Source organism: Tachysurus fulvidraco, chromosome 13 (genome assembly GCF_022655615.1).
Source record: "Tachysurus fulvidraco isolate hzauxx_2018 chromosome 13, HZAU_PFXX_2.0, whole genome shotgun sequence".
In the NCBI taxonomy this organism is placed as follows: domain Eukaryota; kingdom Metazoa; phylum Chordata; class Actinopteri; order Siluriformes; family Bagridae; genus Tachysurus; species Tachysurus fulvidraco.
Window position 1 is genome coordinate 17,002,340 of NC_062530.1, and position 26,500 is coordinate 17,028,839.

Below are 26,500 nucleotides of genomic sequence, written 5' to 3' on the forward strand. Positions count from 1 at the left end.
ATACACCAATTATGGTACAGAGAAAGGGCAAAGTCTGTCCTGGGGAATTTCCTGTAGTGGAAAACTAGCTGGTGCTCAGACGACTACTTACAGAAAGCTTCACTGCAACAATTATAGATCCTTAAATGTTGTCCCTCTTTTAAAGAAAAAAATGATTTATTAGCTGCAGTTTATTTAGTGTGTCTTCCATAAAGCTGAATTACTACAGAATCAATAAGGTATAGGAACAAGTGCATGAATTTAAGCCTGTGGTTTGACTTGCAGCTGGCATTTTTGACAGAGCTGCAGTTCTAGAAAAGTAATTAACACCTCCTGACTGATCGGAATAGAGATTTGAACAGTGCAGTGCAATGGAAATGTGATTAGTAACAGTGCAATACTTGTGACAGGATTCGAAGCATTTTGTTGATGTGTTGTTGTTTTTTTGCATGTGTGTTTGAGGATGCTATTCATTTCCCCTGTAAGCGTGTTATTTTTCTCGATAACCATCAGCCACTGTTAAATTAAAAACTCTGCTCTCGTTTTTAAAACAATTAAAGCCTATGTCATTCTGCCGTCGGCCGCCTACTGCTCTTGGCGGTGAAATGTGAAAGCTGTGTTTGGCGTGCCGTTTTTGGCACGCTTGTTTGATCCCTGCCCTCCTGCCACTCGCGTTGTCGCAGCACTGATTGCATTGTTGCCGTCAGCTACACTGTCATATATTAGCCTGTGTGAATGTGTGTGTGGTGTGGTGATGCTGTAAATGGTAATGTCTGGGTTTAACACTGCTTAACAGAAATGCAAATAACACGGCATGCTTACTGCAACACAGCAGTAATTAACTGAGGAGGAATTTCTAATAATATAGGAATAAATTATGTCAAGTATGCTTGTATCTGTGAAGAAGACAGCCCTTGGGAAGACAGTGGATTTTTATTCCCACTTTATTTTAAATAATAGTTTAAAGAGAGAAGGAACATGGAATGTGCCTGCAATACATTTTCCAACACTGCAACCTGGGTTTTTTTTTTGTCTTTACTAAACAGAGCCAGTTACAATGATGAGCCCTATTGTCATTTGTAATGCTTTACTCTTTTGCTCCATGACAACATACACACTGTGGCTATAAGCTATCTACCAGCACTTACACAAATGTAATGCAAAATTTAAATATAGTACAATATCCTGTACTTTTACCATCCCCTTTTATAGGAACCCATGTATATCTGCAATCAGCCAATCATATGGCAGCATGATCATGTAAAAGTCCATACAGATACAGGTGACAAACCTCATGTTCATATCAAACATCAGAATGTGGGGGAAAAATGTGATGTGGAATATTCATGCACAATATCAGAGGAGATTGACCACAGTTATTCAATTAACCTTTACAACTGTGGAAATATAACTTTTTATGTTGAAAATAAAAGCTCAGAAAACACCACTCTTTAAACACTAAGCTACAACAGCCCAAGACCCCACTGACCTTTTCTTCTAACAGCCAAAAACATAAACCTGAGGCTACAGTGGGCAAAGAACTCAGAATCTGTATCTGGACCAGGCAATGCTTTATTATTATTATTATTATATTTAAAAACAGCTATGTATATATTGACTGTATGAGTCACAGGTAGCCATTTTGGATCTTCAATCAGAGGTTTTTGCCCCTCCAGGTGCAGAAGAGTGCATTAAGGTTATCCAAGGTTAAAAAAACATGTCAAAATTATTAGACTATGTGCTCCACTCTATTAAGTATTTACAAGCTGATGTTGCTAGAGGAAGGAAACAGGGCTCATAAGAAGTCTTCAATAGCAATTGTAACAGATATAGTTAAACACAGCAGTGCCCGACTGTAGTCCTTCTCACACACACGCACACACACACACACACACACACACACACACACACACACGCACACACATACACACACACACACACGCACGCACGCACGCACGCACGCACGCACGCACGCACGCACGCACGCACACACACACACACACACACACACACACACACACACACACACACCTCATTCAGATACTTCTTTTTTCGAGTTTAGCAACTGTGTTCGGTGGAAGATTGCCAAGCTGTGTGAATGCCTCCATGACGATAGGTTGGTCGTAATACCCCAGACTTAGAGCTACATTATTGACTGGTGGAGGACTAGAGGAGATGCTTACTGAGCTCACACAAATTAGTAATGCAGTATGATGCATTTTAACATGGGTTGAGTAGACAGATCTTAGGCTACACATCAGTGCAAATGAATGTCATTAATAGTTTTCAAATTGACAGACTTCCTGCTATGCCCTAGCCGGACATGTTATTATCAGGAAATTTTCAAATAGCCACGTTTCTTTAGATCATTTTGTAAGTGGCAATTGATCATTCATGATGCATGATGATCGGATGGCGCACACACATCCCGCTAGCCTTTCACCTGCTTCCTGGTTCACATTAGCCATGCTGTGTACACCCAGGACATTGCAGGGAATAAACATAAGAAATAGATAAATATATCTCTCCCGCTAATGAAGGAGAGCGATTCCCTGCAGTACCACGAGGAAAATAGAGTTTATTAGAAGAGTGTTTTTATCTCTTTCTAATGATGTGTGTTTTTTTTTTTGCTTTATCTCTCCGCATTTATGCCTTTATTTCTGTCAGTTTATTGCATGTCTCTTAGTTTAGATCAGCGTGTGAGGTCTATATTCTCTACAGTAGTGCATCTCGAAATGGCTCCAGAGAAGTCTGTGAAGCATCACCAGGGGGTCTGAGATATATTTTTTTTTGAACTTTACGTTTTGCAACAATTCTGGAAATCACAATGAAAAATCAGCTAAATTGAATATTGAGTGTGTATAAGTAGCATCGAGCTTGGTTTGATACGTTCTGCAAGAGGGAATTTCCAGAACAGAAATCTCCAGTAAATACACAGAATAGTACTGAACACACCAGAAAACTGTACAGTGGGATTGTGGTCAATTTATTTTCCATTTAAATGACTCCCTGCCTGCAAAACTTTTGAGAAACCTTGTTCCATTGTTATTTTTATTAGTTAATTATTATCATTATCATCAATCGTTATAGCAGATTTGTTAATTCATTGATTCATATGAATGAGGGGAAGGAAGGGAGGGAGGGAGATCACATTTTGAGCCATCTGTAGTACTGCACTTCACATATGGACCTGCCCTTTCACACTCCTTCAGTGCTCGTGTCTGTGTGTGTATTGTACGAAAAATGAAAGCATCTGGAGATAAAAGCTTATGTAGAATTTCAGCTTCAAAAATGCGAGTATTTCACTTATAAATGCCACAGTGAATATTTTAAGTGCTGTGTGGTTTCTTACTGTGTGTGTGTGTGTGTGTGTGTGTGTGTGTGTGTGTGTGTGTGTGTGTGTGTGTGTGTGTGTGTGTGTGTGTGTGTGTGTGTGTGTTTTTGCTTGGCCTGGTGTCCAGTGTTAGCAGTGTGTAGGAGGCCGGGGTCTGCCATGGCCCCTGGCTGCATTGTGTGTAGTCAGGGAGTCATGCTCAGCTGTGTGTGGTGCTGTTGTTCTGTAGCCTGCAGGTAAACAGAGCCACGAGTGTGTGTGTATGTGTGTTTGAGGTGCAAGGCATTTGTCTAGCGTAACCCCCTACCTCCTCCACACTCCCACACTCCCTCTCTCTATTTCTCTCTCTCTCTATCTCTCTTTCTCTGCCTGACTACACTCCAATATATCTCTTCTAATGAAGCGGTAAATAGGGGATGAGTGGAGCTTTGATTAGGGGTAAGTTACCATTTTTCTCTTCCACTAGGAAGACACATCTTCAGGATTTAATGTCCAGCTTGTTAGACATGGTTTAGACTAAAGTGACTTTTCAGGGAGATCAGAATACTTGGGTTAATTTAGACTCTTGGGTATTGTATCTCTTGGATCATCTGGCACTTCTGTTTTCAGGACATAAACATGCATATTTTTCGTCTAGTATTTAAACGTGCATAATTTTCTTCTAGAGAATCACACAGCCATCAAATGCATACAGTATATATATTTTTAATTGCCCTAGCCAAGAAAGAGGAGGAGCTTTCTAGACTGACTACTGGCAAGTAGAGATGAAGTCCTTGTCCATGTCATTTGTGGGTTTTGGCCGCATTAACAGTCTGGGATTACACAGAGACCAGCAGTTATTTTTTTTCCATGCTGCTTGTGAAAAGAATGTTGTAAATTTGCTATTTATATAATATTTGTTTATTTAATTAATTAATATCCAGCTTTAAGAGACATTTTACATTCACTTCCTTGAAAGGGGTGTATGTCACTCTGTGTGTGTGTGTGTGTGTGTGTGTGTGTGTGTGTGTGTGTGTGTGTGTGTGTGTGTGTGTGTGTGTGTGTGTGTGTGTGTGCAGTGCATGTGTGTGGCATGGATTATTGTATGATAGAAGAAGTTTTATAGAAAATGAGTATTAGTTAAATACTCTATATTAAAAAAGGTGTTTTCATTAAAATTAAAATCTATTACTTGAAATCAAATGTCTTAAAAAAGGCTTGTCGTTGATGGAAAAGTCATGGACGAGAAATCCACACTGTGAGTAAGTAAAATGAAACAAATGTTTTAAAAAACAAATTTACCACATTAAAATATTCAGAGAGTAAGTATTTTGTTTTGACTGTGTTTGACTATAAAAGCCATTATTTATTTTTGTTCTGCTTTTTGTTAAATGCCAATTTAATCATTTTGTGCAGAATGAAAAGTAAAACAGCACAAAATTGCTGGCTTATAGTTTTGGCAAGCCAGATTCTGCTTTTTATCTGACATTTGTGTACAGCATGAACCAATCAGAAATAAACAGCCCCACTCCTATGTACCATTAGTTTCTGTTCATGCCAGTCTTAAACAGGTGGCAACAAAAAGTATACAACTGGGATCTGTGGTATTCTGATGGAAAAGCCAAAACGGTGCCAAAAGTTCCAGTTATTTTGTGCAGTAGAAAAAGCCTGCAGTGTAAGACTTTACAGACTAAAGGGAGCATACCACAAAGCCAGGGGGAGGAAGGCCTAACCCAGCACCACAGAGAACAAGAGAGTGAGCGTTAACCAGAAGACTCAGCATGATGCCTTTCCCGAAAAATACTCCAGCAAGGCGTCTGAGTCAGCCAGGCCAGCAGAGCAGCTAGAGAAATATGGACTGTGATGTTTTTGGGGAGTTGTGTGTAAAAAAAAAAATACTACAGGAGTATGCAGGCACCCAAGCAGAAAAAATAAAACTGTGACTCCAGGAACTGAGGGCATTTTAATGTAATTTATGCAGGTTAAACATCATTAATAGAATAGAAAATTAAGGAGAAATGAACCAGAAGGAACAGAAAGGGTCAGGGTTTAAGATGTATAGCGCCAGCTTAAATGAGCTCAGAGGAGGTTTGCTGTTATTTCTGGGCTGAGGAACCTTGTGTGTGGTAACTGGCCGGTCCTTTTGGCCATGTGCAGTGAATTGGGGGCTGCAGCCTTCTGACAGAGTAAACATGAAGACCTGTTAGCCTTGGCTTCATGCACGCATGCACACACACACACACACACACACACACACACACACACACACACACACACACACACACACACACACACATACACACACACACACACACACACCGGGCTCCCTTCTGAGTGCAGACTGGGAGGCAAAAATATACCAAGACCAAGAAATATACTCAATCGTGCTCTGTGTTTATGCGTGCGTGTGTGCGTGTGTGTGTGTATGTGTGTGTGTGTGTGTGTGTGTGTGTGTGCATGCGAGAGGGAGAGGATCGGTGTCTGTGTGTAATTAAGGCTATGATAATGTGGAAGGAATGCAGCATAGCTAGCAGAGACAGTGCAGTTCCTGCTAATGTTCCCCCCTCCCTCGATTCAATCAGAGCAGGAAGTGGTTTGCCATGATGTCCTGTGCCAGGAGGAGTACAGCTAACCACAGTCTCCTGTAGCTAAAGCTCAAACACTCCTCCTCTTTACTCCTTTCTTCTCCTCTTCCTCTCTGTTGGCACAGACACACACACACACACACACACACACACACACACACACACACACACACACACACACACACACACACACACACACACACATTCTAAGCTTTATAATATTTAGAATAAGTATAGAAAGTCTATACATCTATCTTTCTCCATTTCTTTATCTGTCCACGTCTGTCTTTTTCCTCAATCTCTCCTGTGCAAACTCCCCTCTAAGTCTAATTTTCATTTCTAGTGGCTAGTTTGATCTCTTAATGACTGTCTTCACCCCCTGTGAAGCTCATTAGTGATAGTCATCTTTTCTGCTCTTGCCCATAATCCTCAAAGTGGATCTCGAACACTCAATTGTGTACAGAATTCACTGTGCTTCTGCTGCTTGTGCAGACCCAGAGATGACCTGTGTGTGTGTGTGTGTGTGTGTGTGTGTGTGTGTGTGTGTGTGTGTGTGTGTGTGTGTGTGGTGTGGGGGTGTGTGTGTGTGGGGTGTGTGTGTGTGTGTGTGTGTGTGTGTGTGTGTGTGTGTGTGTGTGTGTGTGTGTGTGTGTGTGTGTGTACTATTAAAGAACTATTCTTAATCTCTCTCTTTCACACCTGTAGTGGAGGTATAATTATAGCAGACAAGAATGTTGCCGTATTTCTCTGTACTGAGAAAACAACTATAAACCGGTTTAATCTGACTTAAAGTCTAGTCTGAGTGCATTAAAGCTTTTCCGGTGGCTTGTGGTGGTAAACATCTTATTAATACTCTCTAAATAAATAAATAAATAAACAAACAAATAAATAAATAAATTGTAGTTGAATTTACAGCTTATCTCTGTTCCTCTATTCACGTGTTACTAATGTAGTTGTTTTAGAGCTGATGGTACGTGGACAAAACCCTCAGAATTGGAGACGTATCATTTCCAAAAGGAGAAATGTGGTGACAACAGCCACAACATTCAAGCATCAAGTAGGTCTGACTTTAAAATAGCACAGTTAACTCTCAATGAAGCCAATCCAGGATAACACAGTTTGTTTGTTTGTTTGTTTGTTTGTTTTTGATGGCGAAAAATGCTTGATGATGCTGTAGCTATTTAAATATTTGCGATGCAACTAGCAACTTAAGAAACATATTTAATTAATATATTTGATTGTACTGATACTTAATGTATGAAAAATTGCAAGAACCTCCAAATAACATGGGTTTGATTTTGTGTTAAATTCTGCTATTTCAAAATCCCCAAATCCTACAGGGTCCTAATATATACCACTCACATTGGAGAATAAAAATTTAAATATACATATAGCTACATCTCCAAGTAATTTACAGACTACGATTTCATTACAGATTAACTGTAGGAAATATATTACAAGTTGGCAGGTTTAAAAACTACATGATATATGTGTGATGAACGGGTGTAGTAGTGTGGGAATAAAAAAAAAAGTACAGTAGCCATAAGTTAAGACATAACTAAAGTGGCATTGTGTGTGTAAGAATGTGCTGGGACACCATGTACAACATGTGTTTGTGTATTATGCAGTGTAGAAGTTGGGCATCCAAACCAGTAGACATGTCCATCGTCTCCGGTGTCCACTTACCTACCTTGTTGTTGACTGTGTGGAGTCAGATACAGTAGCAGTAGGGAAATATGACTTCTTGTATCTTTCCCTGTTAGAGCGAAGTTCTCTACTGGAGAATCACTATGGTATAAAGTGGTATTTGCTTCTGTCCATGATCTACTCAATATTGCCCTTCATCCATCTTTCCACCACCTCCTCCATCCATCTGTCCAGTTTGCCACCTAGATCAATGCTAGCTTTCCTGATTACATTACTGTAGCTCCAGTATTTGAAATCTACATTCAGAACTTTACATACATTTTACTTATCCTAAGAGATCTGGTGCAGTTTTCAATGCATATTACGCATTGTCGCAGATTTTGAAGAATTTTATTGATAAAATTCTTCAATCGCCCATCGGAAATGAGATTTCCGTAAACAGGTTTCCTTCTTTTCTTTTCTTTTCTTTTTTTTAACACTACGGGGAACCAGGTCAGGTTTCTTGCTTGCAGTATCCCTACATTGTGCTAAAAAGACTGTGGATAGAGATCCATTTTGAAAAATGCCGGAGTATTTCTTTTAATTGTTTAATGCCTAGAGTTAGTCATAACCTGTGTGTGCGAGTGTGTTGCCGTGCTCAGGGGCTGTAGGGGGTTTTCAGAAGGGAAAGAGGGGGGTGAGGTGTAAGTGCTCATTGTGTGCTGAGTTCGCCTGTATCCTGTTTGTGTGCCAGTGGGGTTTCCTTCCCCCCGCTATGCCCAGGAAAGCCTTCATCATCACTTTCCTCCTCTCATCTCCCTGCCGCTGTTACCTGTTTTTGCACCTCCGAAATTAGTACAGAAGGAAACAAACAAAGTACGCACTCACGCACACACTCGGGCATGCAGGAGTTCAGAGGCACTCAATAAAAGCCTTTGATGTACATCAAGTATTAAGATGCCACACATTATATTATGCATTATATGGCCATTATTAACATGGTGCTCTGCTGAAAACAATGCTCTTTATTAGTGTATCTTGGAAATATAGTATGCGGTTCAGTTACAAACACAAACAATGTCTCTCTCCCTCTGTTTCTCTCTCGCTCTTCAGCAGTGGAGGAGGCAGACTCGGCTGAATGTACAGGAAGTTGGGACTCCTCGGCTCCAGCAGCAGGTACGTTCCCTCTACCTTTGTGACTAGTAGCATGGTGCCTTCCAGCCAGTGTTTACACAAACATCAGCAATATGTCTCCTCTGACTTCTCTGCAACTCCGACAGTCACTCCAATCTCTAATATCAATTCCACATGGCCGGTATGCCTACACTTAGTGGGAGGGAAGGAAGGAGGGAGGTAGATCAGGGTAGAGAGATGGAGAGAATGATTTTCATAAGGCACTGGAGAACAGTGACCAGGTGCACACTAGAGTGGAGGCTTTGTAGCTGCTTCCTGTTTTCGAGGTTTGTGAGCAGAATATGGTGGATGTATGCGTTCCTGACTTATGAGTCCCTGTCAGCTCAGTCAGTCTTTTTGACAAAATCTCAATAGCCTGGTTTGAATTGTGTGTCCGTATTTATGTCTTTATTCCCAAGTGAAAAAAATGGAGTATGTTGAAAATACATGGCAGTATATTCTTCTTTAGCTTGGAGTGTATTGAAAACGTGTTGCTATATATAATGTTTTTCTATGAGACCCATGAGTCATGTGCTGTTTTTCACAGAGCAATAGATCCAAATGTCTTATAGCTCACAAGAGTGATTGTAGGAAAAGTGATCACAGTTATCTGATCACAGCCTGGTGAGACAACTAAGGCTATTTTACCCACTGCAGAATCTTTCAGAATCCAAACAGTAACCAGTGGAGTGTGTTTCATTTCCCACCCACTTGAGAGATGACTGGAACTGTCACGGTGAATACACTTAAAGTGACTTATTTAATGAAAATCGAGGATTTGCTTCCAGGATTTGGCGATTTTTGCAAATATTAACAAAAATTAAGTCAACTACGTGATATTCAGAGGTGCTTGCAATTTCACAATTACAGTGGATGTACCTCAGTTTTGGGCCAAGACACGGCATTCACAAGGCATTCATTCACTTTGGAGGTCTTTCTACACCAGACCTTGGTAATGGTCATGGTAATTAAGTCTGCCAATGAAAATAGTAGCTAATAAAAATGAAAAGCATATTTTTGCAGGCTGAAACATTTATTTATTTATTCATTCATTCATTCATTCATTCATTCATTTATTTATTTATTTATTTATTTATTTATTTATTTATTTATTTATTTATTTATTTATTTATTTATTGCATGCCAGCACATTTGCAACATCACAGTTTGGATCCTGCTGAAGTACAATGTGCTTTGGCTTTGTTTCAGACCGAAACTTTGTGAAAGTGCCATGCTAACATAGAACTGAAAATCTCTAAAGAATTTTAAGCCTTTAAAATGGGGTCGTAGAAGGTTGACAAGGCCTGGTGTATGTGTTGTTACACCTTCTAGTACAGCATGTGTAACTAATCATCTATGACCTGAGTACCTCCTGAGTACCATAAACCCCTAATCTTGAGTAGGTACCAAAACCTGCATAACCGGTACTGGCCGTTCCAGTACTTTGTACAGTCCGAGAAAGTTATCCTAACGATCTGTATTTTTTAGATGCACTCTTACTTGCCTTGTGCATTTCCTTGCACAGCTTGAATCACACTACACTCCTGAGCATGGTCTGTGAAAGAGTCTATGCTGCGATTGCATCATGATTACAAGGTTAGCTCATGCAGCATTGATGCTGTACCCCACATCAAACTGGTCTACGTGCAAGCAATCTCTCTAAAGTTGAACTCATTGTGTTGGAAGGCTGCATTTGGAAACCACTAGCCAGCTGGAGAGAAAGCATGTGTGTGTGTGTGTGTGCTTGTAGGAGTGTTTCTGAATTTGGGAGATAGGGTGATAGCATATGTGGCTGTGTGTGTGAGTTAGGAAGGGCTGGTGAGCTCAGCAGGGAGAATGGAGTAGGAAAGAGAGGGCCCAAGGGGGGTGACAGGATGACGTGGGCCTCTCCTAAGCGGCCCTGGGGGAGTATGGGGGGGGGGGGTGCTGGGAGGGGTGCTGACTACGGTCCTGTGTGGCTACAAAGCGCTGCGTGTGTGAGATCCAGCAGGAAGGGGAGTCCCTGAGCGCTCACTAACCAACCCCCCCCCCCTTTCTGTTCCTATCTTTCTCATAGTCTTCCATCGCTCCCTTGTTTTTGTCCCTGTTCTCCTGGATCTCGGTTGTTTCGGGGGATTTATCACCCCTGTTCTCCCTGTATGCGGAAGGCAGTTCCACTATTCTATGCACATTTCTCCTCAAGTTTCTCTCTCGTTCCTTTTCCCTTATTCTCTCTTGCCGTCTCTCCTTCCTTTGCCCCACTTGCGTTCCTGCTCTCCTGTGTTTGTTGTGTTTGTTTGTGCTGCTGTGCCGGGGCTCTAGGGGGCTGCTCGCCATTTCTTATTTAAAAAGATGGGGAAAACACAAAAAAAGTTTTCCTTCCCTTTATTCCCTGTGAGATGATGTCGACAAGGACACTGGCAGGCTTTTCCTGGTATTAAAGTCAGTTACCCTGCTCTCTTGGAAAATGTGTGTTGAGTTTAGAAAGAGCAGTGGGGAGCGTGGGGGGGGGGGTGGTCTGTAGGAAAGAGAGCAGGACCCTTCCCTCCCACCACCCTGCCTGCATGGCCCAGAGGATCTGAGTGAGGCCTTTCCCCGCTGGCGGAGAGGACCGGAGATGCGCCCCTCCACCTCAACCCTCCATCTCTCTATCTATCTCTCTTTCTCTCTCCGTTCCATGCTCCATGAGACAGAAAAACAAGCGTCCCTCCCAAACCCAGAGGGGAAGAGAAGGGAAGGAGAAAAAGCAGAATGTGAGCCAGGTCTCACACTGGAGACTCAGATCGAGGGAGAGACAGAGACGGCAGGAGGGTTGGGGGTGGAATCTGGGAGAAGAAGGGAGAGTTTCAACAGAGAGAGAGAGAGAGAGAGAGACGCATAATGTTGAAAGATGTAACTTTGCCTTTTTTTTCTAAGAAGAGGGAATTGATTTTAATAGTGCAATCAGAGCTGTGAACTTAAACATTGCATTTTTCTTGCTTAGTGACGGAGTGCTAATGAAGTGTTTTTTTAACATGCACACAAGCACACACATAGGCATGTGTCCTGGAGATTGTAGTTTGAGAGATTTTAATTGGTAAAACAAACTGAATGAGTCACAACTCTTTAAAGAGAAAAACCTCACATAGACATGAACCCTGTCCGAGCCTGTACGTGTCCCTGACTATGATTCATGGTGGAAAAAAGCAGCTCATATCCCCATGTGCAGGCCAGTAGGGGCTGTAATGGATCTGAATCGAATTATTTTATTCACTTCCTCTCCTTGTGATTGGCCGGCCTCCTTCTAACTGTACGAGACATTGTAACCTCAGACACATTGTGAGCTTTGCCTCACCTGTATATTGCACTTATATGGGCACTCTGCTGGTGGAGTTTTATATGACAGTGGGAAGTGCAGAGCCAGAACTATTTATGAACCCCTTAATGGCTCATACTGTCAAATCCAGCACATAATATAATGGGGAAAGGTTGTATCCCAAAGGGTGTGCGTGCTTGTGTGCCTGTGTGCATGCATGTGTGTGTGCGTGTACATGCATGCGTGTGCATGTGTGTGCATGTGTGATTTGAAGGGGTGAATGTATAAATGAGATATCAGTCAGTCTTGTGGCCATACACGCGCAGCGTCTCTCTGGAGTGCGTGCTGAGTCTGAGCCAGGCAGCATCTGGGGAAGCTGAGCTCTGTTTTTATTCCTCCGAATTGAGGGAGGAGTGTGGAGAAGAAGTAGAGGAGAAATGATGACCCCTCTCACTGCTCCACTACCGATTCAGTAATGCCCGCCTGCCCCTGGTGATGCAGCGGGCAGTTTAGAAAAGAGGACACAGCCAAGAACTCCATTTCCTTCCCTTGCTCTCTCTCTTTCTCTCTTTCTCTCATTTATCTCCCTTTTTTCTCTCCATCTCCTTGCATGAACCTCTGGAGGTCCATAATATATTTTTAATTTCCCCAAGGCAGCCACAGGAAAACAGTTCTAAAGTGTGAAGGGGAGGTGTGTGTCTGGTGTGCGTCTGTATGTACGTATCAGTGCTTGTCTGTGTGTGTGTGTGTGTGTGTGTGTGTGTGTGTGTGTGTGTGTGTGTGTGTGTGTGTGTGTGTGTGTGTGTGTGTGTAAGCCCGTCTTGTGTGTCTCATAAAGCCTTGGCCCGAAACAGGTGACAGCGTCGGGGAGCAGCTGTCATCCCATCCGTGTTGTGGATGTGCACGTGTGATTTCTAATTCCCTTCCTTCCATGACGTTCTCTTTCATCATCCCTTCTTTTTTTGCTCTGTCCCTGTGGGTGTGAGGGCACTGGGTGCCGGACCCTCAAGGGGGACAGGCTGGTACACTGTATTTTGGGGGAGGTTGTGCTGGAGGAGGATGGTGGGGGTCCCCAGGGGGCTGCATCGTATTGTGGAAACATAGCAAGCGCAGGCCAGTAGATCCACAGTGAGGCCTGCTTTAAATAGGTCCCTATGTTTACTGTGTTAGGGCCTGTGCTCCCCAGAGACATCACGTATACATACACACACACACACATGCACACACACACACACACTCAAACACACAGTCTGCCTGCACCTGCTCAAGCACTGGGCCATCAGAGGCCTTGCCCATCTCTCCCTAGTGTGTAAATTCCAATCTGAGCTTAAAGGGATAATCAGGATTTTTTAGGGATAAAAAAGAGTGCTTGTGCCTAACTTATATATGGCATATTTTCCAGCATTGGTGTCAAGACTGGATTCAGTCAAGAGCAAAACAAAACCAGGCCTTTTACCAATCAAGACAATCACACAGTACGTCTCACGAAGTCTTGTGCATTTGCTTGATTACGTACAAATTGAAATAAAATATTTGCCACACATTTACAGCCGGATGTTTCTGTCTCCAGGTCATTTAAAATCAGTGTAAATGTGTCTAATGTCACTAAGTTTCAGCTCATGGGGCAAGTTATTCCAGGCAGAGGAAACAAACAGATCTAAACTGTGTGCCGATTAGGTGTAATTTATATTACTTAAAAATATAAAAACCTTGTACATATTACAGTCTAACAGGTGATGTGGCTTTTGTAAGCAGGCTGCAGTGGAGAATCACTTGTTTCACTAGTCTAGGTCTAAGTAGAGTAGGAAGTCTAGCACCACAGTGTCCACTTTCTGACAATATATGTTGGACTTACAGTATGTCACCCTGAAAGTCAGGTTTCAAGGTCACTGCCAAATGATGGAATAACATTTGCGGGTTTTATTAAACCCATAAATATGACACTGTTATTAACTCAACTTTTGGCACAAAAGGAGATTAGAAGAGTTTAAAGAACTGTGAGTTTAAAAATCACAAATATTATGTGTCAGCAAAATAAATGACTGAACAAAATACAATTGTTGTACAAATACAACACAATGTTTTGTCCACCAGTTAGTCTTGTGGAATCTGTTTGATGATATACCCACAATCCCACAGCAACCCCATCACCTGCATTACATCCTCAAATGACCACAACCCTAATACATAGAGCTGGAAGGGATGTAAGTGAGCTAAAGACTGTTGTCCATTGATCAGTAACAAAAGACAAAAGAAAGCCGTTTCAGAGACAGGACAGGTAATGGATTCAGACAGCTGGGCTGTAGTTAAGTGATGAGATCAGACATCCCTAATCGAGCACGGAAAGCAGCATAGATCTGACTCATGTCCTCGAGGAAGAGAGGAATTCTGTGTGTGTAGTGCGCTAACACACTTTTACACCAGCTGATCCATTTCTTACTTGCCTCACGACTGTGTGTGTGTGTGTGTGTGTGTGTGTGTGTGTGTGTGTGTGTGTGTGTGTGTGTGTGTGTGTGTGTGTGTGTGTGTGAGTGTGCGCGAGGTGGAGTTGAAAGGTAGCCTTGTAGTGTTGATGTTTTTGTAAGAGAAAAAAGAGCAGAGGTCTTGTTGAAGTTGGAGCTGATTTTTTTTTCCACTGTGGAACAGCACATTGATGGCTCTTGTGTTCAGAGGGCTGCATATAGGTGTCGCGTGTACACGGAGAGGAGCATGTGTCTCACTGAATGTATCCCTGCGGGTGAATCACTCAAATGCATTTTAGATACTGTGCATAAACCACATATTTTTTTCTCTGTCTGTCTTCTGGCTTTGTCCGATATCATACTGGGATTTCCCCTTTCACAATACTTTACAGAAGGAATAAAATACAGCGGGACATACTGTTATAGGAAAATGATCAATGACTTGGTAGTGGAATGAACCCCAAAGTTAATTACTTTGCTACTTTGTTAATTACTTAGCATGTTCCAAAGTTTTTTATTTCTATTTTGTTTACCAGAGCCATTTTTTCAATAGTAACAATTTTTTTATCTACTAAAGAACAACACATTCGATTTCTTCCTGCTTATTGCCACATTTAATGTTGCCGAATGTCTGCAAACCAAATTAGCTTTTCTTGTCATTTACCACAGTTCCTTCACCAGATTCTCTTTGTTCTCTTGAAGTTGATCAAACAATAATCTAAAGCTTGTCATTTTATTGAAACTTTTTATTGGACATGTAAGTACACTTAAAGGTATTTTATTGACTGCTATACAGCTCACTAGATACTCAAAAATGTTTAAAACAAACACCTCAGAAAAAAAAAATTCCATTATATTAGTAATAACATGATTGAGGATCCACCAAACAAACCTTGTGAATTTGTTCTTACTATTCAAATAATGATGTTTTAGAACACACATACATAGCAAGAGCAATCCTAACATCATGAACACCTAACAAATATGTTGCTTTAGTAGTTAGTATGTTTGCCTCACACTTCTGGTGTTGGTTTGATACCTGCCTCCATAATGTGTATGTTGAGCTTGCATATTTTTCTCACACTTACGGGGCATCCTCCAGCTACTCCGGTTTTCTCCCCAACCTATAGCATGTGTTGTAGGTTGATTAGAAGCTCTAAGTTGTCAGTAAATGGGGTGTGTTTGTGGGTTGGCACCAGGTTCAAGGTTCCCCCCTGCCTTCTTCCCCAATTTCCCCATGAACCTGTGTAGGATAAGTGGTATAGCAGATGGATGTATTGTGACTCCCATGGTGACCCCAGGAATTAGATCGGATTAGTCATCCACTGATGTATTCTATGCCACGAATTTGTGATATATTGACATGACACAGATTATGGACATTAATTCATGATGCCAACTTAAAGCTTACCAACACTGAATATCTGGAATTATGCATAGATAGATAGAAATACATGCTTACAGAGTTTCTTAGTTGCTGCCTGCAATGATATCAGTATCACATCAGTGTTGCACTGACTGGCCACTGTACACTGCTCTAACATCAGGATAAGTTGGAAACAGGAAAAGTGGGATAGAAGTTCTACCTGAACATTTCTCCCTTCGTGTCATGGAATGCTTGTTCATCACAATGGGGAATGTACCATGTGTTTGTATACTTCACCACCGATGCTCTTCATATTATCATTTTTTGGGGATTTCGTTTTGTTGTTCCTACCCTCAGTGTGGAGGATGCCTCTCGGAGTCCGTAAAGCCCAGCGTCGATCTGACGCTAATTATTTTTTCTCTCTCACTACGATGGCAGCGCTGCACCGTAAAAAAGGGGGGGGGACATATCAACCTAACGAGGGGTAATTAGCAGGTCCCTGCAAGGCGGGGCTGTGCTCAGCTACACGACTGCTCTGTGGATTCTACTAATTCACTTCTCCTCATCTAATTACCCCACACAAACATGGCTGTTTGTCTTCCCTAAGAGAGAGTGAGAGCAAAAGAGAGGTGGTGTGTGTGTGTGTGTGTGTGTGTGTGTGTGTGTGTGTGTGTGTGTGTGTGTGTGTGTGTGTGTGTGTGTGTGTGTGTGTGTGTGTGTGCAGGAGCGGTAAAAGTGATATCTAAACAGTTCCCTCTATCCACTAACATGACTTTATGTGAGACAGATATATAAAAGCTTTATTAATATTGTTAGTACAACGCTAAAATAACATATAATATACAGAGTATTTAAGGATAAAGCCAGAATTTCCAAAAACAACCGAATATTTGTTTAATACAAAACAATCTAGTCCATCTGTTTTGGAACAGATGCTTCACATTAACATTAACTTTGGCCCTTTAGCTTCACATAAATCTTGTACACTATGTTAATATATTACACATAATGAATCTGCCCTCTGTTCAGAATGACTATAGCTGTATTTGTCTAGTTTGAGAGTGTTTGTAGTGTGTCCTTAAGTGTCCTGAGGCTGAGATGTCCACGGAGCAGCTATAGACAATACAATTAGAACCTTTATTCAAGTGTAATGCAGTCGTTTGAGGTGAATTGCTCAATGAGGTCTAGTCATGTCGCAGTTCTGGCATTCATTTGGTTTAGATTATATGGAGAACTCCAGACAAAACTGCTGATTAAATGTGTTCCCTGTTTATAACCGACAGTTACGTAAGAGTAGATTGGTATTGGATCAAATTGGGCATTTTGTTATCCAGTTCACTGGCAAATTTTATTGACTAGACACAAATTGTTCACATAAACACATGCTGTAAATTGTTTTACAACAGAACCTTGCAGACAGATCCCTGCATGTTGGATAATAAGTAACACTAGATGGCTAGCTAACTTAGGCAAATGTTCTGGGGTTTGTTAACTAGCTAGCTCATGGTAATTCATACACTGTTCAAGCCTTTGGTGTTTTGTACACTTACCAATGTATTTAATCTATCCCTTCACAGGTTGCCTCGTCAGCTTTTGCAGCTCATTATCGTGCTGTTTCCTTTAAAGCATTTAAAAAGCAATTTACCTGATCAGTTGGGCCAGGGACCTGTCTACTCACTCTGTCTTCACTGTCTCAGACATTGCTGCTGCTGCAGACTTTTGCCTCCAGATGTGTATTGCCTTAAATTGTAAATGGACTTATTTAAAATTTACACTCACTCTCTATTAATTGACTTATGGTATTAAATACATTGCTTATTTTTATTCTTGAAGTGATCCAAAACAAATTTCACAAAGTCGAATATTTAAGTAAAAATTAAATACGATATCATTACACTTAAAAAATACTATTGCATTTACGGTAATAGTAATGCGCTCTAAAGTACAAGTACTTTGTTACTCTATACTCCTAGCTACATGTTTACACACACCCCTTTCAAATTAAAGAATGAAATATTATAATTTTTATAAATCAAATATTTAATATTTACAGCATTTAGTATTTGCTTTAAACCAGTGCCCATGCATGTTTGTGTAGGTTGACAAGAATTCTTGTTTGTGTGTGTGTGTGTGTGTGTGTGTGTGTGTGTGTGTGTGTGTGTGTGTGTGTGTGTGTGTGTGTGTGTGTGTGTGTGTGTGTGTGCATACGTGCGTGTGTGTGAAGACTCTTGGCACTGTGACGGGCTGTGACTCAGAGATAATGGCCCACTGCTGAGAGAGGGCCAGGGGCTCCAGCTGGCTGAGGGATCCATGAGGTGATCTGTGGTGGGTTAGAGGGGCTCCTATGGGACCCCCACGCTCTCATTAACACACCTCTCTCGCTCGGGATGGCCAGCAGCACACACCCCACTGTAAATTACTGATTAAAACACACAAACACAGAAGTGTGAAGGTATGAGCATGAACATGTGTGGGTGTGTGTGTGGCATTGTTCTTTTTGTTCACTCTGCACCTCTGCGTGTTATATGTCAAGGTCATTTATCGGACATGCTAACGGGAGCGACTTTCAACACCAGCTTTGATAAATGATAGTGTCAATCAAGGGCTTGGCAGCATGGCACAATGAAACATATCTGCTGAGCTGAGCAGGCTGCTCCATGCATGCTCTCACATACACAAATCCTGTATGTCTGAGGGTCTGAGACTGTGAGGGTCTGTCCTCTACTGCCATGTGACACAGTGACAGAAAGGAGCAATCTGTGAGAGCTTTCCATCTACATTTAAACGGTGTTAAATAAGCATAAACAAGATAACAGGACAAAAATAAAGATATGATACGAATGTATTTAGCCCAGGTGGGAAATTCCAGTGTTACATCAGCAGACAAGAGGCAGCAGATAATATAAGACACAGGCAAAAGACAATACAGCAACAGAAGGCTGTTAAACATAAAACTCCAAATCAGCAATTTCAGTTAAGGTTTACTCAGATAGTTGTTGGAGTTGTGTATATGGGGTATAGCTTGCCATGTCTTAGTTACAGACAATTCTAACATCACACATTGAATTTTTTGCCATTTTTAAATTTTCTCCTATTTAAACCTTATCATGCATAAGTCAGTGGGAAAAAATGGCAACCTTGGTCAGAGTTGTAAACTACACACAGGCAATTATAATACTCTGAATGTGCCACACAGAAAAATCTACTTAATCATTTGTAAAATATGAATATAGAGAACTTTCATACACTTTTAACAATTTTTACATTTTGACTTTTAACTGAAACTTAAACCACCAACTCTGAATAAAGCCCTTTCTTGGAAGTAGCATTTAAGAGAATACCTGTGTGTGTGTGTGTGTGTGTGTGTGTGTGTGTGTGTGTGTGTGTGTGTGTGTGTGTGTGTGTGTGTGTGTGTGTGTGTGTGTGTGTGTGTGTGTGTTCTGAGTTTGAACAAGTACACATGTCTGAGGTCTAAGCAGATTATATAGCTGGGCTTGAACATCTCTCAGTCCCTGCTGAACAGTGAATTCAGCGTTCAAGGTAGACGATGTGTACATGCTTGCCTGTAGGGGGATAACATGACTTTCTCGAGGAAGACGTCTCCTTATGAATTTACATTTGGTAGACACCCTGATCCATAGCGATTTCAATGTATTTATATACATCGAAGAATAAGGGGCTTGCTCTAGGGCCCAATGATGGTGGTGCTCGCAACTTCTCATCAGCAGTCCAATGTCACTGATATTCCTCTGTCCTGGCTGAGTCATGAATTGATCTGGTGCTTCTGTGTCACAATTCACTTATATCTGAAAACCTGCCTCTCTGAAAAATCCAGTCGAACCATGTTTACTTCAGTAAACATGTAGTTATTCATACAGATCTTCACAGAACTTTTAGCAGCTTTCTACAGACTAAGGGACAAGATTGTGTGTGTGTGTGTGTGTGTGTGTGTGTGTGTGTGTGTGTGTGTGTGTGTGTGTGTGTGTGTGTGTGTGTGTGAGAGAGAGAGAGAGAGAGAGAGAGAGAGAGAGAGAGAGAGAGAGAGAGAGAGAGAGTCAGTGAGTGAGTGTGTGAGCGTGTGTTCATATCAAGGCCATGGATGGAGTTAGCGAGTGTGCAGCTGGGGTACACGACACATGTATATCAATCCAGTGCACACAGGGAGAGATAGAGATAGAGACAGATAGAAAGAGGGAGAGAGAGAGAAAGAGAGAAAGCTGTAATGGCAGTCTAAATGAAGTGTGTTCTGGAGACCCCCTCATGAGACCACCTCCCCCTCCGGAGAGCAGGAATGCTTACTGGAGAGGACGGGGGGATGATGGCAGGCAGGAAAATGGAGGTAAACCAGAGAACAGAAGACGAGAGAATAGAAAGCAAATAAGCAAGTGTAGCATTTACTGGAGGTGTGTATGGTTCAGAGCTATGTGCCAGGAGCTTTTATATCCCGCCTGCTGTCCTGCGGTGTGGAAGCCGAACGATCCAGGCTCATTTCGAACGAAAAAGATGGAGGGAGGAGAGGAGGAGAGGTAAAGAGGGCCAGAGCAAGGTCCCATCTGGCTCCTCCCTTGTTGCCATGGTAGCAGGTTGTGCTGGCATGTGCCTCGGTTGGCAGTGCCCATACCTCTGGCATCAGGGTACCTGGGGGAACGATGGTGTGTGTGTGTGTGTGTGTGTGTGTGTGTGTGTGTGTGTGTGTGTGTGTGTGTGTGTGTGTGTGTACACGTGTGTGTGACTGAACAAGGAAAGGGATGGAGTGCGAATAAATCACTATCCATTTTCTTAAGGATTTGAACTTGCCTTGTATGAAACAGCACAGTTAATGCACTGCGTGTATGCTTGTGTGTGTGTGTGTGTGTGTGTGTGTGTGTGTGTGTGTGTGTGTGTGTGTGTGTGTGTGTGTGTGTGTGTGTGTGTGTGTGTGTGTGTTTGGGCATAGAGTATAAAACAGCAGCCCAGGACCACTATCGGTGTAGTGTCAGTTAGGGGCCTTTCTCCTCCCTGTCCAGACGGCATTCTCACGACTGGACAGATGGCCATTCCTCATACCCCACCCTGAATACACACACACACACACACACACACACACACACACACACACACACACACACACACACACACACACACACACCAAACATCCAAACACTACCTTCACCCCACCGGATGGATAGTATGAGAGAAACTAGAGCACCTCAATACTCTCCTCACTCATAACACCTCTCCAGACCCCCATCCCACCTCTCATCACTCCCCTCCTTCCTCTAGCAAAGGCAGTCCAATCTGGGCTGGAGCCCAAAGTGAGCCACTGGGTCTGGTCCCGAACTCCAGGCTCCATTAGCGATTAGCGCCGTAGTGTAGAGCCGTGCCCGGGCAAATTAGAGCTGCTGAACACAGTATGGCAAAGAGCAGGAATGGCCACCTCCTGCTTTTCCTCTGATTGCACAAGTCCAGGATGATTAGACAGGATGTTAAGCCCAGGGGAGTCGGAGAGCTGCCCTCCTCCCTTTCTCCATTCCTCCCTCCCTCTGCTCTTCTTCTCCCTCTACCCTCATGTTCCCTCAAGTTATTTCTCATGTTATTCTCTCTCTCTCTCTCTCTCTCTCTCTCTCTCTCTCTCTCTCTCTCTCTCTCTCTCTCTCTGTCTCTCTCTCTCTCTCTCTCTTTGTCCTTTACTAATTTTTGGTCCACCTTTTTTCGCATATTCTATTGTGTCTCTTTACCGTTTCCCCTTTTCAACTCTTCTTTATATCTCTCTGTTCTTTTTCCTTTTGTTTTGCTGCTGTCTCTTCATGGTCTCCGGTGCAGTCCTTTCAGAGCGCAGCGTTTAATGTGATAATAAGGTGTGAAAATAGAGCCACAATGGCAGAAGGAGGATTGGGCTGGTGGATATCGGACCTGTGAGAAAGTTTGTGGCACACAGGCCTGAGTCGAGTCTCCAGTCTTCTCTTTTGCCGCAATGCCAACACTTAACTTTATGCCATGATGTACTTGTGGGCATTGTGATAAAAAATATACATCATGATGATGTTACAAGACATGTATAATGCATCATGATGTGTAGCTTTGATAACAAACTTCCAGCAGGACAGGATTGTTTTTTTTTTTTTAAATGGAGCCATTAAACAGCTGTTGGATGATGCTGTTATTTAATGTGTTGAAAAACCCAAATCATATCACTCAGCCTTAGCATGATGTGCCACGCATTAGTGTTACTGTAGCACTATACAAACACTAATGCCAGACGGCTCTAATTGGCATGGTGGATATTGGTGTTGTGTGTCTTTTATTTTCCAATTTATTGAAAGGGTGTTTTTTTTTGTTCCCTTATTGTCAAAGGTTTCAGTAGGATGTACCTGTTTACACATTTGGAGATTTTTACCAATCAGGATTAATGTTATTTTGGGAGATGGATGATTGCTTATACATACTGTGGCACACCAGAAACACTAATGCAGCATAAAAAATAAAGCATAAAAAATTTGCAACTGGTAAACATTTAATTTCCTAAAAAATCTATCATGCACAAACAGACAGACTGGCAATCTGTTTCAGTTTTATGATCATTCAGGCTGTGTTAGATTTGCTTCTACAACTGGTTGAAAGCAAAGGTCTTTTAATTTCAGCTCAGTGCGGCTCTTGTTATTGAAAACCAGAAAACCTTAAGTCAGCAAGCCTTTTTAATACAAATATCCAAGCATTTTTTTTCCATGAGGGATTCATTCCTAGTGTTGTCACCATTCCTGTAGCTGGTGGAAAATCAACTAGAAAGAACACTGTGTTCTGTTTGGTTCCTGTTTGAGTCAGATTATGCAGAGCCCAAAACTTGGTGGTGCTAATACGGCGGTGTTCTCTCTCTGCGGGTATAGGTGCAGATGCGGCCGTGCCCGAGCGAGACTCTGACGGGAAAGAGCGTGCCGGCGGTGAAGATGGTGAGCACAGCGTGACCAGCCACGACGAGCGAGCGGGAGAAGAGGATCTGGATGACGAGTCCATCTTCACCTGTGATAACTGCCAACAGGACTTTGAGTGCCTAGCTGACCTGACGGAGCACCGCACTAACCACTGTCCTGCAGGTACACACACAATTCCTCCGCTCCCTCTGTACATTTCAGTCTTATTTCTGATATCTTTACTCTCCACAAAAATGTAGCCTGTTAAATCTGTTATAGAGACGTTGTTTTCTACCGTAGGTTTTGTGACAAGATCGACTCCTCAGAAACTTGTTACAGCTATAATTATATCATTATAGTTGTCAGTCTAATTGATTAGTGATATGAATTTAGTGAATTTGAAATGTAAAGTGTGTTTCTTATGCCAATAATTTTAAATCAAGAAAAATAAGGTCAACTTTAATCACAGTTCAAGCAATTAACAATTACTAGTTAAAGTGCTGTTAATATGATAAGACGGAATCAAATATCCATGTTAATACAGCAGGTGTGGGTCCTGATTTAGGAGGCCTATATTCATTATAATCAATAAATATCTTAGCGAATCTTTGCCTAAATATTATATAAATAGATGGATTGTATTCATAAATAAATCTTTGCCATGATTCTAAGGGAGTGACTTTTTTTTTTTTTTTTTAAATCTAGAAAGGTTTCTTGGCAGAAACAAAATCCCAAACAGATTTAATGACATTCTTATCTATTGTTTTTTTTATAAAATACATTTTTTTTACATGTGCTACTGCACAAAACTATTTGTCGTCAGTCTGTCCGTGTGGAACTGTTCAGAGAGAGTGCCTCTATCAACACGCTCTCACTACAGGGGTTGCCATGTTCATCTTAAGCCATTACAGTCAGAGAATGTAGACGGTGTGTGTGTCTGTGCTCAAGCCTGCTGTCTCAGTCAGACTGCATCTCCTATTCCAGACTGACTCTTATCTCTCTCCACCATTTGTGTCAACGTGTCAGTGTAATAGTTCGCAGTGGCTTCTCCACTGGAGAGGTGTGTGTGTGTGTCGTGTGTCATGTGCATGTGTGGAGTGGCTGCTCTGGAGTCAGTGGTGTCCCTCAGGAGAGTAGTGTTTTAAAGCTAACACGCTGTACACAAACACAATGCCCGTTATTACAATCGCGGTAATTAATGAAACGCTGAAAGCGGCCCTGCAGGGGCATCTGCTTCCTCGCAGATTAATCAAGGGCCTCTCCTTAACGAGGAGAATGCATGCATGGAGGGGGTATAACAGAGAGAGAGACAGAAAGAGAGAAAGAGAGAGAAACGAGTGCAATTTGATGGCCTAACAGCAAGATTTTTTTTAAAAAGAATTTTTTTCCTCTTTATATAAAACATTCAATCAGGCTTTGATTGAAAAGCCATTTAGTCATGGACATGACGTGAAAGCAGTCGTGCGGAGCGTCAGCGGCCCTGGTGAAGCCGCCAAATAGCGGGAATGTGTTTCTGGTGGGAAATAATATGGCGTGACACAGGCCTCCTCTCTTCCCCACCCCGTTTGCCTGTCTGGCGGTGGCGTAATGAAATCAAGGCCCTGAATATGAGACACGCCGCCTGCTCCCCAGCCGTCAGCAAGCTACGTGTTGCTTAGCAGAGGGGGGAAAAGAAGGAGAGAAACAAAATGAAATGATAAAACAGAGCTTCCCATGGGGGGGAGTGCTGGAGATTGCGGAATAATCCAGAGCAGTGGCTAGGGGATCACATCTCTGCCTGCGTCGTTCTCCCCCTCTCCTCTTCCCAAACAGATACACACACACACACACACACACACACACACACACACACACACACACACACACACAAGATTCAGGTTTTATTATTATTATTTTTATTATTGAAAAGAGTGGTAAATTAAAAAAAACACTCACTGGCGAATCCTTTTACGTTCTTTGCATACCACAGGGAGGCTGCCTAGTGAGGGAGAGCCACACACTGAACCACAACCGCATCAGATAGGGGACAAACACGCCATTTTGTGAGTGAGTGTTTGTGCGGATAAGATTGGAGGCCATTTTTGTCATATTTTATGAGAAGGGTCATGGTTTTGGCTCCCTTGGCACTATGGTGAGCCTGGCCAATAACACAGCACCAACATAAACTCCCTTTTGATTTAGAAATATTATTGTGATCACTTGACAGTCAGTGTGGTGATATTCTCCAAAAGCAAACACGCACACAAAATTAAATACAATTCCTAACAATATTACATGCGCTATAGGATTATAGCCTGAAATCCCATAATGTGTGTGATACGTGATCTGTTCCTTCTCTGTCATATTTTTCTTTTTCCAGTCCTGCTTTAATGTGTGACAGTATTGTATGACCATTTGGTCTCCCACTGCACAAAGAGCTTTAACCCTGTCTAGTGCTTAGTTTCTGCTCTCCACCATTTGTCTGAGAGAGAGAGAGAGAGAGAGAGAGAGAGAGAGAGAGAGAGAGAGAGAGAGAGAGAGAGAGAGAGAGAGAGAGAGAAAGAGAGAGAGATTTACTAGATGCATGGACCGAATGTTAAATTTGATAGTGTGTAACGAATGGGATTCTGTTTGCCTCATTGCTATCTGTGTGTTTACATCTGATGGAATTTAGTGTCTTCTTGTACATACTTATTAAGATGTCTGTGATAATATATTTGTGCGATATATCATCGTGTGGGTGGGTGTAACACACGCACACGATTGGGTGTGCATGCAGTGTGGGCCAAGTCTGGGGGGAATCTCTACAGGAGGAGGAATCTGGAGCACTGGTTCCCCACGGAGTGCTTGGAAAAAAAGCTCAGATCAAATGGAGAACATTCACTGCTCCGCTCCAGTGCCCCAAGACCGGCCACGGTTGGGCTCCGGCTGTTAACCGCCCACTCCCTCCCTTTCTTTCCCTATCTCCTTCTCTCAGCATCTCTTTATTCCTCTGTGGCCATGTGCAGCTGACCCCTCTCCCCATCTGCCCCCTGCCCCCACCCTGCAGGCTGCCCTGGGCAGGAACTCAGGCCCTGTTACCCCCCGGGGTGCGGAGGAGAGAAGGTCCAAGGTTATGCCATAAAGCAGCTTTGCTTACAGCCTTTGAGCATCTCAGCAGTCAGACTGACCGTGTAGTTCCTTTTACTGCACTGTGTATGTGTTTGTACTACACTGCCAGACAAATGTTTTGGAACAGGGTTTTTTTTTCTTCTTGTTTCTTGAGAAGAACATTAAACAGAAGGATTCATATTTTAGTGGATCATCTTCAATTAAAAATTGATTTTGATTAGGGATCCTTATGGATCATGAACTATACTGGTAATGATGAGAGTGCTGTGCGAATACACCTTTGCTGGGATATCAGTCTATCAACGGGCAACAATACACACACACACACACACACACACACACACACACTTTCACCGTTTCACAGACGCATGTTTTTGGTAGTTTAGAAGAAACAAGACAACTTGGAAGAAACCATATAGACACTGAAAGCTGTGAAACTCCACTGAATCAAATCAGGGATTCTGAAGCTGTGAAGTCACAATCTTAATAAATTGAAACACGATAAGCATTTCTTCATGTCACTACCAATTTATAATTATAGAGCTTTTCTTTAGGTTCACTTTTCAGAATTTGACTGGCAGTGGATCTACAGCACAAGCTTGTACACCCAAAATGAACATACAGAATAAAGACAAAGACATTTCAATTATTCCAACAAGACATTTTGTATGTTAGTTTTCACGGATCTCTCACAGATATCGTTGAATAATGTTTATATATTAATAGTGGAAAAAAAACCCTAAAA

The 26,500-nt window shown here is 42.1% G+C and overlaps 1 protein-coding gene across 7 annotated transcripts in view; it reads left to right on the forward strand.

Moving 5' to 3' along the window:
* Positions 1 to 26,500, forward strand: part of znf423 (zinc finger protein 423) — a 140,587-nt gene that overhangs the window by 21,218 nt on the left and 92,869 nt on the right. For 6 of the 7 annotated variants that reach the window (XR_007144707.1, XR_007144705.1, XR_007144706.1 and 3 more), the window contains exons 2-3: positions 8,617 to 8,679; positions 22,642 to 22,848. Coding sequence is in view for 4 of the 7 variants with exons in the window: in XM_047822508.1 (XP_047678464.1) it covers positions 8,617 to 8,679; positions 22,642 to 22,848 (270 nt within the window). In the remaining 3 variants the exon portion in view is untranslated. The remainder of the gene's footprint in view (positions 1 to 8,616; positions 8,680 to 22,641; positions 22,849 to 26,500) is intronic. The other variant, XM_027161662.2, reaches the window with a different exon arrangement.